The sequence below is a fragment of the Coregonus lavaretus genome (assembly GCF_964263955.1).
Source record: "Coregonus lavaretus genome assembly, chromosome: 3".
Lineage (NCBI taxonomy): Eukaryota > Metazoa > Chordata > Actinopteri > Salmoniformes > Salmonidae > Coregonus > Coregonus lavaretus.
In genome coordinates this window covers 67,316,925-67,335,953 of record NC_139990.1, presented here as the reverse complement: position 1 = coordinate 67,335,953, position 19,029 = coordinate 67,316,925, and the positions used below count along the sequence as shown (strand labels likewise).

The 19,029-nt window shown below is 46.0% G+C and overlaps 1 protein-coding gene across 1 annotated transcript; it reads right to left on the bottom strand.

Annotated features, from left to right (window-relative positions):
- Positions 1 to 1,603: 1,603 nt before the first annotated feature.
- On the bottom strand, positions 1,604 to 5,905 carry LOC311114924 (uncharacterized protein C1orf232-like; the record flags this gene model as incomplete). The annotated part of the gene is made up of 4 exons (XM_084157249.1): positions 1,604 to 1,976; positions 2,172 to 2,278; positions 2,485 to 2,562; positions 5,825 to 5,905. 4 exons carry the CDS (start codon positions 5,903 to 5,905, stop codon positions 1,604 to 1,606), a joined length of 639 nt encoding a protein of 212 aa, XP_084013375.1.
- Between the last annotated feature and the right edge of the window lie 13,124 nt (positions 5,906 to 19,029).

Genomic DNA, 19,029 nt, shown 5'->3' with positions numbered 1-19,029 from the left:
TATTTTCCAGTAGTACCATACTCACTGTGAAGTTGACCCATGACTTGGCAAAGATCGCCCCCTGCTGTCGACTGTAGAAGACTTCCCTCTAAAGCACAACCTTGTAAACAGACAGATGCACAGCATGACCAGGCTCACACAGACATGTACCCATGACAACAAGGCTCAAGGGGTGTCTTAGATCTTCCCACACTACTCCCATAGACCTCATGTGGTCTCAGCATGTATAGGAGTTCACATGTAAGTTAATGACTCCCCCAGCTGTATATCCCCTCCTCCTGTAGTGAGCTATTGTGAGAAAGGCCTGGCTGTCATTTGTCTATGTCCTCTGTCATGTTCTCACGTGTCTATTGGCTCTTATGTGCTTTGGGCTCACATGCAAGCATGTATCTTACAAGGTCAATATTAAAAAAGAGGCGATATTGTCCCACCCCAATGTTGAAGTCAGACCTACGCCCTTACATGTGCTTTGCCTCATTGACCTGTCATTCTTTATGGTGAATTACTAGTGCAATAGTCTTTATTGGTGCACAAGAGGTAGCAACACATCAGAACAAAACATTTGAAAAGCGTATTGAAAACAGGCTAGACAGACAATAACAATATGGACACATGACTTTCTTACAGACAAGTGTCACAAAAGGGATGCAGCAGAGTCACACTGCAATTATGCTTTGTAACAAGTTACCAGTCTCATGCCAAAATAAGTTAAACCCAAGACACTCAAACCATCACCTCCAGTCACCCAGAACAGTTAGCCAAATATTATGTCCTGAAAGGCCATTTAATCACAAACATTCTCATTTTGTACATCCTATTTCCCCCATTCTTAATTTCACAAGAAAATATGAGATATTTCCTATATACATTGCAAAATGGTTTTACAGCAAAAGCAAAATCTTATCATCTCATCAACTATGAAATCCCTTTCCAAATTTGTGCCATAATCCAACACCTAATCCCACTATCCCTCTCTGTGTGTAATCTGTAATCTCTTAATCTGGTTTTGTTGGTTGACTGATCTAATCCAGCCTGTTTGTTGGTGTCGTTTTCAGGTACGAGTCCTATGACATGAACTAAATGCCATCTATGGGTGCCACTGTGATTCAAATGCTGTACAGTTCAACACTATGGAGAAGGTATGGAAAGGGAGGTGAGTGCTAAATTCCAAATCGACCCCTAGTCCCTACTCCCTATACACTCCCTTAGATCTGAAAAGTCGATTTTGGGATTAGGAATCATCTGATGTTGTGGCTCAGGTTAGCCTGAATGCCAGTCTGTTTCTGCTTAAACCAACTGCTTTATCATCAACTTGCCAAGCGACAACAAATTGGCTACAGCAGCAACAGACTGCCATCCTTGCCACTGGTGTTGATGTGGTGGGTACAATCTACACCTGAGCAAGTAGAATGAAGATGATAGTGGGTTACGAGTAGCCTGTTCCCAGATCTGTTTGCGCTGTCTTGCCAACTCCTATGGTCACTGTTACGCAATGTTGGCAAGACAGCATAAACCGATCTGGGACCAGGCTAGGCTTGGAGGGCATTCTGACCCCACTCAACCCCTGTCCCAGACCCCATCCCACCCCCATACAACTGGCTTGTTAGTCTTGTTGGCCAGCCATGCTTTTGGTCTTCAACTCAGCCAGCTTGCCTGTGACAAAGTTCCACTTGAAGGGCGTGTTCTCGCTCCCTCCTCCCAGCATGGCGTATTTGGAGAAGCTGGTGTTGCTCCCTCCTCCTCCATCTTGACTCTGCTCTCCCTCCGCGCTCTCCCCCTGGTAACTCTCCCCCCCTCCTCCCTCGCCACCTCCCTCCCCCACCGCCTCCTGACCCTCCTCCACCGTGCCCGCCTCGTTTGCTGCGGCTTCAGCTTGTTTAGAGGCGGCCATTTGTTTCCAGTTGGTGGCGAAGCTACCCCAGAATCCTGAGGGTCTGGCCGGTCTCTGCGGCTCCTCAGGCATCACAGCTAGTGGACTGGGGACACAAGGGAGAGAGTGGGATCGTCATTTTGTGTATCATTATATGTTTAACTCAATGAATATAAATTACATGATTTATTTATTTAATTGAGCATTAGTTCATCAGACATGGCTAATATTTCCATGTTCAGGAGGAGGAGGAAGAGGAGGGGGGATAGAGAGCTGTGTAGAAGAGTAGAGTCCCACTGACTGGTCAGGGACAGGCGGGCTCTCAGTCTCCTCCAATAGCTGGTGCTCGTCCTCTTTGTTGAAGAGCGCTGACATCCTGTTCCAGCCTTTAGCCCCGGCACCCTGCATCTGAACACACACACACACAGTGTCCAATGCCAATCCTTCGGAATGTAAGATTAATGTAAGATGAAGGTGTAAAGTCTGCATTAAGTTCCATGCCGTGTGTGTGTGTGTGTGTGTGTGAGTGTGTGTGTGTGTGTGTGTGTGTGTGTGTGTGTGTGTGTGTGTGTGTGTGTGTGTGTGTGTGTGTGTGTGTGTGTGTGTGTGCTTACTCTCTTGGCCAGCTGAGACACTGCATTGGGCCCCTCATCCTCCTGGACAGGACTCATGTCAATCTCTGCATTGTTGACCTGGGAACACAAGCCCAGCAATGATCATCACACATTTATATTGTCAGCCACAGCAGTGTTGGTAGTGAAGTACTGAGCGCTGAGTAAAAACACAGGCTGTGATCTGCTACCTTGCTTTACAGTGCATTTAATTTATTGGTAGTGATTGCCCTCTAGTGGGTTAATACAGATGCTACAAGCACTTTCCAGAAAAAGAAATACACAGAAAATGTCAAGGAGAAGTCTGTCATTGAAAATGCTGGACAGTGTCCAAATGTAACACATAATCCACATCAACAGCAAAATCCTCATTTGTAGCAACATCATTTCCTGTACTGAAGAAGTAATATCTGAGTTATCCCTGTGGATTCATTTTAATCCATTATGCCAAAGATAATAAACTGAGGGAGAATATACAGCCTACTTTATTTCTGTATCCACTTGAAAAATAGAAAAAAGATGCCACAGAGGTAATTTCCAAGAGGGTAAATATATTTTGCTTTTCTCAGACATACAGTAAGAACGATGACAGCTAAAGTCCCCCATAACTCAAAGAACTACGTATTCACACATCATTCTAATGCAGTATCCTTCACATAGGCCGTCACCATGTCAAAGTCTAGGATCAGCCCCCCCCCCCCCCCCCCCCCCCCCATTCATATAATATTAGTCATTATTATCTAATAGGCAAAACTGATCCTAGATCAGCACTCCTACTCTGAGACTTGAATACGGGGCTTGGCTATCTGTTTGTATCTGTCTCATCCCCTGTCACTAGAATGCCATCTAATATGTGTACGCAGCTCCAGTTCGGGATCAGGTTTCCAGACGTTCCGAAGAACTGGGTCATCCTTGTTCCTACAGTCCATATCAATCCTAGACACCCCAGGGGTGTCAAGAGACAAGGAAAAATCATGAGAACTCAATCATCGAAAGCCCTTTGGAATTCTTAAACCCTTCAATATCGGGTATCACTGATAGTATGTCTGATAGCACTGATAGCTTGTCCATCATATTAGCTAACGTAGGTTACAGTATGAGGGTGGGGTGAATGTTCATATGAATAAACCAGTAGCTACTGCAGACAGTAGCAGACAGTAGCTAGTGCATTCAGAAAGTATTCAGACCCCTTGACTTTTTCCACATTTGGTTATGTTACAGCCTTATTCTAAAATGGATTAAATAAATAAAAATCCTCATCAATCTACACACAATACCCCATAATGATGAAGCCAAAACAGGTTTTTAGAAATGTTTGCAAATGTATTAAAAATGAGAAACAGAAATACCTCATTTAAATAACTATTCAGACCCTTTGCTATGAGACTCAAAATTGAGCTCAGGTGCATCCTGTTTCCATTGATCATCCTTGAGATGTTTCTACAACTTGATTGGAGTTCACCTGTGGTAAATGTAATTGATTGGACATGATTTGGAAAGGCACACACCTGTCTATATAAGGTCCCACAGTTGACAGTGCATGTCAGAACAAAAACCAAGCCATGAGGTTGAAGGAATTGTCCGCAGAGCTCCGAGACAGGATTGTGTCGAAGCACAGATCTGAGGAAGGGTACCAAAAAATTTCTGCAGTATTGAAGGTCCCCAAGAACACAGTGGCCTCCATCATTCTTAAATGGAAGAAGTTTGGAACCATCAAGACTCTTCCTAGAGCTGGCTGCCCGGCCAAACTGAGCAATTGGGGGAGAAGGGCCTTGGTCAGAGAGGTGATCAAGAACCCGATGGTCACTCTGACAGAACTCCAGAGTTCCTCTGTGGAGATGGGAGAACATTCCAGAAGGACAACCATCTCTGCAGCACTCCACCAATCATGCCTTTATGGTAGTGTGGCCAGACGGAAGCCACTCCTCAGTAAAAGGCACATTCTAGCCTGCTTGGAATTTGCCAAAAGGCACCTGAAGACTCTCAGACCATGAGAAACATGATTCTCTGGTCTGATGAAAACAAGATTGAACCCTTTGGCCTGAATGCCAAGCGTCATGTCTGGAGGAAACCTGGCACCATCCCTACAGCGAAGCATGGTGGTGGCAGCATCATGCTGTGAGGATGTTTTTCAGTGGCAGGGACTGGGAGACAAGTCAGGATTGAGGGAAAGATGAACGGAGCAAAGTACAGAGAAATCCTTGATGAAAACCTGCTCCAGAGTGCTCAGGACCTCAGACTGGGACAAAGGTTCTCCTTCCAACAAGACAACGACCCTAAGCTCACAGCCAAGACAACACAGGAGTGGCTTCGGGACTAGTCTTTGAATGTACTTGAGTGGCCCAGCCAGAGCCCGGACTTGAACCCGATTGAACATCTCTGGAGAGACCTGAAAATAGCTGTGCAGCGACGCTCCCCATCGAACCTGACAGAGCTTGAGAGGATCTGCAGAGAAGAATGGGAGAAACTCCCCAAATACAGGTGTGCCAAGATTGTAGCGTCATACCCAAGAAGACTCTAGGCTGTAATTGCTGCCAAAGGTGCTTCAGCAAAGTACTGAGTAAAGGGTCTGAATACTTATGTAAATGTGATGTTTCAGTTTTGTATTTTTTATAAATTGTTTTAAAAAAACAGTTTTTGCTTTGTCATTATGGGGTATTGTGTGTAGATTGATGAGGAAGGAAAACTACTTTTAAATCCATTTTAGAATAAGACTGTAAAGTAACATAATATGGAAAAGGTCAAGGGGTCTGAATACTTTCCGAATGCAGTATAGCAACGATTTGGGTTTCGATTTTGACATTGAAAGCCTATGCCACAGTAATTAGCATGTTTTGGCCAAAACTATAACAAAGCACAAGAGGAACTGCTCTGCAGTTTCCTTAAAGTTCCAGCAGAAATAAGCCTTTGAGGGTGGAACAAAATGATATAAGTCAAACTTCAACAACAATGAAAAAGCAAACAAACAGATATGTCGCTGTGAGAACCCACCGCAATCCTAAATGAGCGGTCGTGTGTATCATAGCGTCTTAGAGTAGGAGTGCTGATTTGGATCAGTTGTACCTTTTAGATCACAGTGAATAATATGACATTAGTTTGGTGGGGACTTGATCCTAGATCAACACGCTTACTTGCTTGCTATCTCTTTACCTGATCTGACATCAGTGCCCACACCTGTGAACACAAACTTGAATTTGTGGAACACAAACTCGAATCAGGTAGAGCAAGACATCTGCAGGGGAAAGCTGCAGGGGAAATCTGCAGGGGAAAGCTGCAGGGGAAATATGCAGGGGAAAGCTGCAGGGGAAAGCTGCACATGAAAGATAGGCTTTTTGTTCTCTACCTCTTCCTCCGTGTACTCCTCTAGGTCCGGGTTCAGGGTCTTCATCACTTTGCTCTTGTACACTTTCCATATGGGATTCATGCTTGTTCACCCTAGAGGACCTCTAGTACTGTTGAAACAACTCTCAGTAAGGCCTCACAGCTTCTTGAGGCAGGCCACCCTCCACCAAGTCCCCTCTTCAGGTCTTCTCAGTTTGGCTAATGCCCTTTTCCCATTCGTACACTTCCAGCTCTTAGACAACGACTCAGCCTCGATGGAACTTTGACCTGACTCACTCTAGGCCTGTCTAGAGTGTTGTAGGCCTGTGCTGTTACATGTTGTATCCAAATTAGATTGTCAATGTCTCTTGTCAGGAACACAGGTTGCTGGTAACATCCCTATGAAGCATCTGATCAGTTAGAGGAATCAAGCGGTTGCCGATGTGAGCACACACACACAACCCCATGCACGCAACCACATACACACACACTGTCACGGTTCAGGATTCAGACTGTATCGGTTACCTGGAAACAGGTGTGGGTTTCCTCATGTATTTTTCAGCAGGGCTCTTTTCCAGAGGTAGTGGGCCATTGTCGTCTGGCTCCGCTAGACTGGCCGCTGTAACCCTAACCCAGTGGGCGGTGGCTCCACACTGGTGCCATGTTTAGATGCCCGTTGCACTCTGATACTGTTTAGAGTGTATGTCAGGCCCAAAGCCCAATGATGCTTGTGTTCAGTAGATCAGTACACAGAGCTTAATGTTCCTCCTAATTGATTGTTGGTCATTTCTGTCACACGTTGTCATGTGGTAGACTACAAAATCAGCTCATTATAAAATGTGTCACAATTATGGCAGACACTTCAGGGCAGACTACTGCTACCAAATGGAGTTGTACCACTGCAACATGTACGTCGATACAGTTCTAGTTTTGTTTAGGGTGGGGTGACTAAAGAGTAGAGTGTTTAATGGACTCCAGATACATTTGAAAAGTATTGAGTGACAACACTGTTGTCTTTCTTTTTCTTTTGTATCATCTACCTAATTAACTTTTAGTGCATTTGTACACAAACTGCAAACTCCAATCCTTACCTGTTCACTTCCTTGGAGAGCTCCCATTGGTGCCTGCGTGCTGTCAGTCAAACAAGCCACCAATCAGACTCTACCATTCTTCCTCGCAGCACCTGGTTTCCAAGTACTGGTTTCTTGGCAACCTGAGGAGGGCTTGCCAGTGTAATGCAGATGGAGACAGACATCATAAAGCTTTGATGACCTATACAGTTTCATTGACTACTGAGCACAATACAACCAGATATCTAAAGAAAATATGTTTCTGCCAGGTTTTTATAAACTCTTCGAACAGTTTCATTATCTATTATCTGACTAAATGTTTTTCGAGTTTTCTTCCTACTTTATTTATTACAAAAAAAGTGTTATATAGTTTTGCATAAACCACTCATAATCCTAGTAAACATTGCCTCAATCCTAAATGCAATGGTGTTGTTTTACCAATGTAATATTGGCAGACTTGATGATAATCTTGATTATACTACACAGTGGTGTAATCTTAGCATACCTGTAGTTCTCATGTTGCTGGTTTTGATTACCATATAGAGTTCCACTTTAATGAAGGGATTGCATACCTATAAGATAAACATAAATAATGTATGGGCTTGTATGTGAGAGGCACGCACACACACACACACACACACACACACACACACACACACACAGTATAGGCTTGACTGCTGTTGGATGTTTCCTATTTGAACAGTAGCCACTGATCATGGCTGCCTGGGATTGAATTTCATCCTGAGATAGAGATATCCAAATATTTACCTGGGTCGTATACATTAGGGCACAAGGTTTTTCACTGCTAAACTGTGCATGTTGTACAGGCCAAAACGCACTGATCCCCTTCACTCACAGTGTTGTTAGTGTTTGCTGCACCTGATCATCATGCCTCTGTCTGCTGAATGGTTGAGTGTCCTTCTACATGAATGTCCATCTGCATTATTCAACAGGAAGACAACTGGCACAGCAAATCAACTCCTGCAGTTATTATAGACTTAGGCTGGGATTCAATCCAAAGGTGCGTTATAGAGCAGTGCACTATACAGCCAACAATGCTGCATTCTTAAGGCATTTTCCCTGACGTGAGCAGAGATCACATTCATGGTAAATGCTGCGCAGATCAGCTCAAACATAATTTAGTTAATGTATCTAGCGGCAACTTCACCCTGTACCTAGTTCTAGTCAAGGAATTATCAGACTTACTCATATTGTAGGCATGAAGCCTAAGCTATGTATTGTTGGCTATACGGGCCTTCTCTTTCATGCATTGACTCCTTATAGGCTATAGGCCATAACCCTCCACTCAGCGCCATCCTGAATCAATCCTAAGAGGTCAGCCTAACCTGACGGCACTGGCCATCTGGAGGTGCAAGAAACAGCATTGGGTTTCCCTTTACCTTGCACTCAATCTCACATGGGCCCTATTCCATTAGATTTACAATGCACCATTCCTTCCTTGAACTAATCACTGATCTTTAAGTGATTGGATTGGTGTAAGCAAGGTTACCACCTTATTACTTTGACCAATCCAACCAATTTAGATCTATGATAACATTGAAGGTAGTACATCCTTTGTGCATTGCCTTTCATGGCCACTAGATGACTCAGGAAGTCTAAACTTTGATATTTCACACCTGTTTGTTTTGTTTTAATTTATGGATAAGAATGTCTTGATTTACCTTATCCTGTTTTACCTCTGCACCCTGACTCAGGATTGATTGACCCTTTATGTTATCACATATGGGGCATGAAACTGGATGAAACCGGTGTATCTATGAAAAAACGCAATGCTCTTTTTAAAGATTGTTTAAGGGGGTGTTGTGTGTGCATGTTGGCTAAAATAAGTTAGAAATGATCTTGCATCTATGAAGTGTGCTACACCTTGACAGTCAGTGACTTTCTGGTACATGTCAGTTTAAAGCGGCAATCAGCAGTTGAAACAATAACAAAGCAATATCCCTGCCCCTGTTTCGCTAAAAAACTGTGGGATGGGGCTAGAGAAATGTAACCACTCTCAAATTCATAGACAGAGCTATGGATGCAAGGACCGACCATCTATGATATAAAAACTATAGATTTAACCATGTTTTGAGGCTATATAGTGTTTGCTTACAAACATTGGAGTGAAACAAGCTTATATTTTGACAGTTGAACTAAGCTCATGAGGCATTTAACATTTATATTCTTCAATAATCAATAGGTACAAATCATTAATTTATACATCCAAAAATCAACTGCTGATTGCCTCTTTAAAGAAAAGTATAACGTAATTGAAGGAAGGTTGTCGGGGTGCCATTATTAATATGGAGAGTATCATATCAAGCTTTGTGAGTAAATGTTCACAAATCAATGATTATGGAACAATGCTTGCCTCTCCATAGTAAAGTAAAGCCCAACCACATAGCAGTAATCAGTATTGGTCAGCTAACTCCTGGAGCTAGGAACATCAGTAAATGTATAACATATTGTATGTGTGTGTGCACGTGTGTGTGTGCACGTGTGTGTGTGCACGTGTGTGTGTGCGCGTGTGTGTGCCTGCCTGCCTGCCTGCCTGCCTGCCTGCCTGCCTGCCTTTCTGTGTATGTATATACAGTGCATTCGGAAAGTATTCAGACCCCTTGACATTTTCCACATTTTGTTACGTTACAGCCTTATTCTAAAATTGAATTAATTGTTTTTTTCCCTCATCAATCTACACACAACACCCCACAATGACAAAGTGAAAACAGATTTTTAGAAATTGTTTGCAAATGTATTACAAATAAAAAACTAAAATATAAATGTACATAAGTATTCAGACCCTTTACTCAGTACTTTGTTGAAGCACCTTTGGCAGCAATTACAGCCTCAAGTCTTCTTGGGTATGACGCTACAAGATTGGTACACCTGTATTTGGGGAGTTTCTCCCATTCTTCTCTGCAGATCCTCTCAAGCTCTGTCAGGTTGGATGGGGAGCGTCGCTGCACAGCTATTTTCAGGTCTCTCCAGAGATGTTCGATCGGGTTCAAGTCCGGGCTTTGGCTGGGCCACTCAAGGACATTCAGAGGCTTGTCCCAAAGCCACTCTTGCGTTGTCTTGGCTGTGTGCTAAGGGTCGTTGTCCTGTTGGAAGGTGAACTTTCGCCCCAGTCTGAGGTCCTGAGTGCTCTGGAGCAGGTTTTCATCAAGGATCTCTCTGTACTTTGCTCCGTTCATCTTTGCCTTGATCCTGACTAGTCCCTGCCGCTGAAAAACATCCCCACAGCATGATGCTGCCACCATCATGCTTCACCGTAGGGATGGTGCCAGGTTTCCTCCAGACGTGACGCTTGGAATTCAGGACAAATAGTTAAATCTTTGTTTCATCAGACCAGAGAATCTTGTTTCTCATGGTCTGAGAGTCTTTAGGTGCCTTTTGGCAAACTCCAAGCGGGCTATCATGTGCCTTTTACTGAGGAGTGGCTTCCTGTCTGGCCACTCTACCATAAAGGCCTGATTGGTGGAGTGCTGCAGAGATGGTTGTCCTTCTAGAAAGTTCTCCCAATCACAGAGGAACTGTGGAGCTCTGTCAGAGTGACCATCGGGTTCCTGATCACCTCCTTGACCAAGGCCCTTCTCCCCCGATTGCTCAGTTTTGCCGGGTGGCCACCTCTAGGAAGAGTCTTGGTGGTTCCAAACTTCAATGCTGTAGACATTTTTTGGTACCCTTCCCCAGATCTGTGCCTCAACACAATCCCGTCTCTGAGCTCTACGGACAATTCCTTTGACCTCATGGCTTGGTTTTTGCTCTGACATGCACTATCAACTGTGGGACCTTATACAGACAGGTGTGTGCCTTTCCAAATCATGTCCAATCAATTGAATTTACCACAAGTGGACTCCAATCAAGTTGTAGAAACATCTCAATGGAAACAGGATGCACCTGAGCTCAATTTCGAGTCTCATAGCAAAGGGTCTGAATACTTGTGTAAATATGATATTTCTGTTTTTTTATATTGAATACATTTGCAAAAATGTCTATAAACCTGTTTTCACTTTGTCATTTTATTTATTCATTTTTTATTTCACCTTTATTTAACCAGGTAAGCCAGTTGAGAAGAAGTTCTCATTTACAACTGCGACCTGGCCAAGATAAAGCAAAGCAGTGCGGTAAAAACAACAACAACACAGTGTTACATATGGAAAAACAAAACGTACAGTAAATAACACAATAGAAAATCAATATACAGTGTGTGCAAATGTAGTAAGTTATGGAGGTAAGGCAATAAATAGGCCATAGTGCAAAATAATTTCAATTATGATTTAGTATTAACACTGGAGTGATAGATGTGCAGAAGATTATGTGCAAATAGAGATACTGGGGTGCAAATGAGCAAAATAAATAACAATGTAAATAACAATATGGGGATGTGGTAGTGGGGTGGGCTAATTACAGATGGGCTGTGTACAGGTGCAGTGATCGGTAAGCTGCTCTGACAACTGATGCTTAAAGATAGTGAGGGAGATAAGTGTCTCCAGTTTCAGAGATTTTTGCAGTTCGTTACAGTCATTTGCAGCAGAGACCTGGAAGGAATGGCGACCAAAGGAGGTGTTGGCTTTGTGGATGACCAATGAGATATACCTGCTGGAACGCATACTATAATATAATATAATATAATATGCCATTTAGCAGACGCTTTTATCCAAAGCGACTTACAGTCATGTGTGCATACATTTTTGTGTATGGGTGGTCCCGGGGATTGAACCCACTACCTTGGCGTTACAAGCGCCATGCTCTACCAGTTGAGCTACAGAGGACCACATGGGTGGGTGTTGCTATGGTGACCAATGAGCTAAGATAAGGCGGGGATTTGCCTAGAAGTGATTTATAGATGACCTGGAGCCAGTGGGTTTGGCAACGAATATGTAGTGAGGGCCAGCCAACGACAGCATACAGGTCACAATGGTGGGTAGTATGGGCTTCGTAACAAAACGGATGGGCTGTGATAGACTACATCCAATTTGCTGAGTAGAGTGTTAGAAACTATTTTGTAAATGACATCGCCGAAGTCAAGGATCGGTAGGATAGTCAGTTTTACGAGGGCATGTTTAGCAGCATGAGTGAAGGAGGCTTTGTTGCGAAATAGGAAGCCGATTCTAGATTTAACTTTGGATTGGAGATGCTTAATGTGAGTCTGGAAGGAGAGTTTACGGTCTAACCAGACACCTAGGTATTTGTAGTTGTCCACATATTCTAAGTCAGACCCGCCGAGAGTAGTGATTCTAGTCGGGCAGGCGGGTGCAAGCAGCCTTCGATTGAAGAGCATGTATTTAGTTTTACTAGCGTTTAAGAGCAGTTGGAGGCCACGGAAGGAGTGTTGTATGGCATTGAAGCTCGTTTGGAGGTTTGTTAACACAGTGTCCAATGAAGGGCCAGATGTATACAAAATGGTGTCGTCTGCGTAGAGGTGGATCTGAGAGTCACCAGCAGCAAGAGCGACATCATTGATATACACAGAGAATAGAGTCGGCCCGAGAATTGAACCCTGTGGCACCCCCATAGAGACTGCCAGAGGTCCAGACAACAGGCCCTCCGATTTGACACATTGAACTCTATCTGAGAAGTAGTTGGTGAACTAGGCGAGGCAGTCATTTGAGAAACCAAGGCTATTTAGTCTGCCAATAAGAATGCGGTGATTGACAGAGTCAAAAGCCTTGGCCAGGTCAATGAAGACGGCTGCACAGTACTGTCTTTTATCGATCACGGTTATTATATGGTTTAGGACCTTGAGCGTGGCTGAGGTACACCCATGACCAGCTCGGAAACCAGATTGCATAGCGGAGAAGGTACGGTGGGATTCGAAATGGTCGGTGATCTGTTTGTTAACTTGGCTTTCAAATACTTTCGAAAGGCAGAGCAGGATGGATATAGGTCTGTAACAGTTTGGATCTAGAGTGTCACACCCTTTGAAGAGGGGGATGACCGCGGCAGCTTTCCAATCTCTGGGGATCTCAGACGATACGAAAGAGAGGTTAAACAGGCTGGTAATAGGGGTTGCGACAATTTCGGCGGCTAATTTTAGAAAGAAAGGGTCCAGATTGTCTAGCCCAGCTGATTTGTAGGAGTCCAGATTTTGCAGCTCTTTCAGAACATCAGCTATCTGAATTTGGGTGAAGGAGAAGCGGGGGTGGGCGGGGGCATGGGCAAGTTGCAGCAGAGTGTGCAGAGCTTGTGGTCGGGGTAGGGGTAGCCAGGTGGAAAGCATGGCCAGCTGTAGCAAAATGATTGTTGAAATGTATCGGTAGTGACAGTGTTTCCTAGCCTCAGTGCAGTGGGCAGCTGGGAGGAGGTGCTCTTATTCTCCATGGACTTTACAGTGTCCCAAAACTTTGTGGAGTTAGTGCTACAGGATGCACATTTTTGTTTGAAAAGGTTAGCCATTATGGGGTATTGTGTGTAAATTGAGGAGGGAACAATTCATTTAATCCATTTTAGAATAAGGCTGTAACGTAACAAAACGTGGAAAAAGTCAAGGGGTCTGAATACTCTCCGAATGCGCTGTATGTACATTACATTTTTCCTCGAGGGCTCAGGTCAGATGCATTTCCACAACACACCACCAGGTGGCGACGAGGAGCCATGTCACTCCTCTCAGCTCAGGGCATGAAGCACTGCCCGAAATATAGAACAAAATGTACAGAACACAGTGTTCCATCCATCCACACACACATCCCAGAGCCTCACTCCTTCCTCATCTTCCTCCAGACACACAGATGTGTTCAGTGTAATCACAGAGAGGGACAAAGCCTCTGCTCTCATCATTGCAGGCAGAGACACTATTAACATAGATCCATAGGGCACAATGTATACATTACATTTACGTCATTTAGCAGAAGCTCTTATCCAGAGCGACTTACAGTTAGTGAGTGCATACATTATTTGTTCATACTGGCCCCCTGTGGGAATCGAACCCACAACCCTGCCGTTGCAAACGCCATGCTCTACCAACTGAGCTATATACATGGTGATCCATAGGGCTTTGTGATGTAAACATGGATTGTTCTTAGATTGTTTTACTTGAAATTAAAATGAACAATTCAGTCATCAAAATCAGCCTTTTGATTGGCCCAGGATGGCATTTTGGGAAGATATATATATATATATATACAGTGCTATGAAAAAGTATTTGCCCCCTTTCTAATTTTCTCTACTTTTGCATATTTGTGATACTGAATGTTATCAGATCTTCAACCAAAACCTAATATTGGATAAAGGGAACATAAGTGAACAAATAACACAACAATTACATATTTATTTCATTTATTTCATAAACAAAGTTATGCAACACCCAATTCCCCTGTGTGAAAAAGTAATTGCCCCCTTACACTCAATAACTGGTTGTGCCACCTTTAGCTGCAATGACTCCAACCAAATGCTTCCTGTAGTTGTTGATCAGTCTCTCACGTCGCTGTGGAGGAATTTTGGCCCACTCTTCCATGCAGAACTGCTTTAACTCAGTGACGTGTGGGTTTTCAAGCATGAACTTCTCATTTCAAGTCCTGCCACAACATCTCAATTGGGATTAGGTCTGGACTTTGACTAGGCCATTCCAAAACTTCAAATGTGTTGCTTTTTAGCAATTTTCATGTAGACTTGATTGTGTGTTTTGGATCATTGTCTTGCTGCATGACCCAGCTGCGCTTCAGCTTCAGCTCACAGACGGATGGTCTGACATTCTCCTGTAGAATTCTCTGATACAGAGCAGAATTCATGGTTCCTTCTATTAAGGCAAGTCGTCCAGGTCCTGAGGCAGAAAAGCATCCCCAAACCATCACACCACCACCACCATGCTTGACCTTTGGTATGATGTTCTTACTGTGGAATGCAGTGTTTGGTTTTCCCCAGGCATAATGGGACCCATCTCGTCCAAAAGGTTGACTCAAGTTTGCCAAAAAGCACCTGGATGATCATCAAGACTCTTGGAAGAATGTTCTATGGACAGATGATTCAAAGGGGTTTATGGCTCTGTTCAGAGGAGTCTTCGATCATCCACCGGAGTGCAGAGACGGGGGTGAGTGCCTACTCCAACTACGGCAGGATGGCCAGACCGCTGCGGAGTACGCCCTCACCTCCTTGGAAACACTCATCGCGATGGCCATCCGTCTGGATAACCTGCTTTGGGAGCATCGGCACGCCCATCGCCTCTCTCCCTCCTTCGTTGACCGTTCTGAGTCAGAGCCTGAACCCATCGAGGTAGGGGCCACACGCCTCCCCGCGGCTGTGTGACGCCGTCGGATACAGCTGTGGCTCTGTCCCTATTGTTGTTAAGAGGGGCACCAGCTTCAACAGTGTCTGGTACGTCCCAACCTGGGGTCCACGAGAACAGAGTGACGGCCCCTTAAATCATCCGTCTCCTGGGTTAGGCGTGAGTATCCATCATCACTTTCCGCCAAACCCTTTTTGTATCGATTTCACTAGCTGGCTGTCCCTCGTATTGTTTCTACAGCTCTAATGGATTCCAGTGATGTGGGGAATTTTAGTGGCCAGACCCTTGCTACTTCCCTCAACATCACCTCATACCCACTCTCCTCTCCGTTTCCAGTTCAAGCGCTGGATAATTGACCACTGGGATCTGGGACTATCACAACCCCACTCACCCTCAAGGTGGAGTCCATACATCAAGAAAGCATTCCCTTCCTAATCAGTGCACCCGTACACATGATCATCCTCAGCCTTCCATGGCTCCAACACCATAACCCCACCATTTCATGGTTGAGGATGACAATCACGGACTGGACACACGAATGCCGGAAGACCTGCTTTCCCTTCCCCTGTGGTTCCACATCGGTTGAGAGACCTATGGTTGCCCTTCAGCCCAACATCCCGGAGGTATACCAAGACCTGCGGGAGGTTTTTTTCCAAGACCCGCGCCACCTGTCTCCCTCATTGCCCCTGGGACTGTGCCATCGACCTGCTTGCAGGCTCTGTGCCTTCCCGCAGCCGCATCTACCCTCTGTCGGTGGCTGAAACCAAGGCTATGGAGGAGTACATCCATGAGGTGCTCCAACAGGGTTTCATCCGCACGTCCACCTCCCCTGCGTCAGCATTCTTCTTCTTTGTGGCAAAGAAGGGTTATGCCCATGCATTGATTACAGAGGTTTGAATTCCATCTCCACTAAATACTGTTACTCTCTCCCGTTGGTGCCGGCAGTGATCGAACAGCTCCGCGGGGCCCGGTTCTTTACTAAATTGGACCTGTGGAGTGCCTACAATCTTATCCGCGTCCAGGAGTGGGATGAATTGAAAACAGCTTTCAGCACAGTGTCTGGTCACTACGAGTACTTGGTGATGCCTTATGGCTTAGCCAATGCTCTGTCAGTGTTCAAGGCATTCATTCACAAGGTGTTCCGGGACATGCTAGGACGCCAGGTGGTCATGTATATCGACAACATCCTGGTCTACTCGGCTATGTCCGAGTAGTCCTGGAATGTCTCCTGGCTAACCACCTATATGTCAAAGCGGAGAAGTGCCAATTCCATCAGGAGGCTGTCTCCTTTCTGGGTCACCAGATCGGCCCGCAAAGAGTGATGATGGACAGTATGAAGGTAGATGCTGTCAGGTCATGGCCAGTCCCATCCACCATAAAGGGGGTTTTGGGGTTTACCAACATCTACCGCCGATTCATCAAGAACTTTAGCTCTCCTCTCACCTCTCTCCTCAAGGGTGGTCCCCGTAAGTTGAGGTGGAGTCCTGCAGCCGATGAAGCCTTCCGCCTACATAAGGAACGTTTCACCTCCGCCCCGTTGCTCAAACACCCAGATTCTACGCTGCCCTTTGTGGTGAAGGTGGGTGCTTCGGAAGTGGGTGTGTGGGCTGTCCTGTCCCAACAACAAGGTAATCCTCAGAAATTGTATCCATGTGCATATTACTCAAAGAAACTGTCTCCTGCATAGAGGAACTATGATGTCGGCAATCGGGAGCTCCTGGCGGTGAAGTTGGCATTAGAGGAGTGGAGACACTGGCTGGAGGGCGCCAAGGACCCATTTCTCATCCTCACCGACCATCGGAACCTGGAGTTCATACAGACAGTGAGGAGGCTGAACCCGCCCCCAAGCAAGGTGGGCCCTTTTTTTCACTAGATTACTCTGACATATCGCGCAGGTTCAAAGAACACCAAAGCCAATACCCTGTCCCGTCTCTACGACTCAGGAGAGGTTCCTGTCCTAAGTGCACCCATAGTTCCGCCCTCTCGCTTCGTAGCCCCCGTGCTCTGGGATGTAGATGTGGACATTCACCAGGCCCGGGAGAGGGAACTCGACCTACTACCTGTCCTCCTGAGCGCACCTACGTTCCCACAGGGATAAGGGAACGGCTGCTGACCTGGGCGCACACAGCTGTCGTCGCTGGACATCCAGGTATCCCCCGCACTATTCAATCCATCTCTGGAAAGTGCTGGTGGCCCACCTTGGCACAGGACGTCACTCGCTACGTCAACTCCTGTTCCGTATGTGCCCAAACTAAATTTCCCCGGGACACACTCCAGCAGAGAAGCTCCTTCCCCTTCCCGTTCCTCAGCATCCCTGGTCTCATCTGTCCATTGCCAAGGTGGGCCATCAGCACAGTCAGTTTTTTTGTTTTTTATTTTTTCTCACTGATCTCCCCTCCTCTGATGGTTTCACCACCATTCTGGTGATTGTGGACAGATTCTCTAAATCCTGCCGTTTTATCCCTCTCTCTGGTCTCCCTACCGCTCTCCAGGTCACTGAGGCACTGTTCCAGCAGGTCTTCTGGCACGATGGCCTTCCGGAGGACATCGTCTCTGACCGTGGCCCCCAATTCACGTCACGGGTATAGAAAGCCCTCATGGAGAAGCTGGGGGTTTCAGTCAGCCTCAGTTCCGGGTAGCGACCTCAGTCTAACGGGCAGGTAGAGAGGATGAACCAGGAGCTGGGGAGGTTCCTGAGGAGTCACTGCCAGGACCGGCAGGGGGAGTGGGCCCGATTCCTTCCATTGGGCGGAGTAAGCCCAGAATTAATTGCGTCACTCCTTCACCGGGCTGACTCCCTTCCAGTGTGTTCTGGGTTATCAGCCAGCCCTGGCTCCGGGGACCCTGAGCCAGACTGTAGCTCCTGCGGTGGACGAGTGGTTCAGGCATGCAGAAGAGGTTTGGAACAATGTCCACGTGAGGCTCCAGCACGCCATCCGCCGCCAGAAGGAGCAGGAGGATAGCCACTGCAGTGAGGCTCCCATGTTCCATCCTGGTGATCGCGTCTGGCTCTCCACCAGGAACCTCCCACTCCGCATACCCTGTAAGAAGCTGAGCCCCCGGTTTGTGGGGCCGTTCAAGGTCCTTCGGAGGGTCAACGAGGTGACATATAGATTACAGCTCCCCACTAACTACCTGATTTCACCCTCTTTTCATGTTTCCCTCCTCAGGCCGGTGGTTCCTGGTCCTCTGGCTGAAGTCTTCCCCCACGACACCCCTCCTCCTCCCCTGGACATCGAGGGAAGCCCCGCCTATGCCGTCAGATCCCTCCTGGACTCCCGATGTTGTGGGGGTCGGCTACAGTATCTGGTGGACTGGGAAGGGTACGGTCCAGAGGAGCGGTATTGGGTTCCGGTGGACGACATTCTAGATCACAACATCATCTGAGAATTCCACCTTCGCCGTCCGGACCAGCCCGCTCCTTGCCCTCAGGGCCACCCCCTTGCCAGCGTTGTCCAGACCCTTCTCTTGTATAACTCCATGTTCTTTATTAAACTCACCAACTGCACCTGCTTCCTGACTCCCAGCGTCATTGTTACACAACGCTGATGGGTTTTTCATGCTCAACAGTTTCCTGTGTGTATCAAGAATGGTCAACCACCCAAAGGACATGCAACCAACTTGACACAACTGTGGGAAGCATTGGAGTCAACATGGGCCAGCATCCCTGTGGAACGCTTTCGACACCTTGTAGAGTCCATGCCCCAACGAATTGAGGCTGTTCTGAGGGCAAAGGGGGGGGGGGTGCAACTCAATATTATGTTTTGTACTCTCAGTGTATATAGATAATAGGCTTCTTGTATTTGCATTCTTTATCAAGACAGGACAATAAATGTTTACAGAGGTAAGTGAATCTGCTGAAGGAACCAAATAGAATGGGTGGCATGTTGGTGACTGATGGTGGTCCTTGGTGGTCTGTGGTGGATCAAC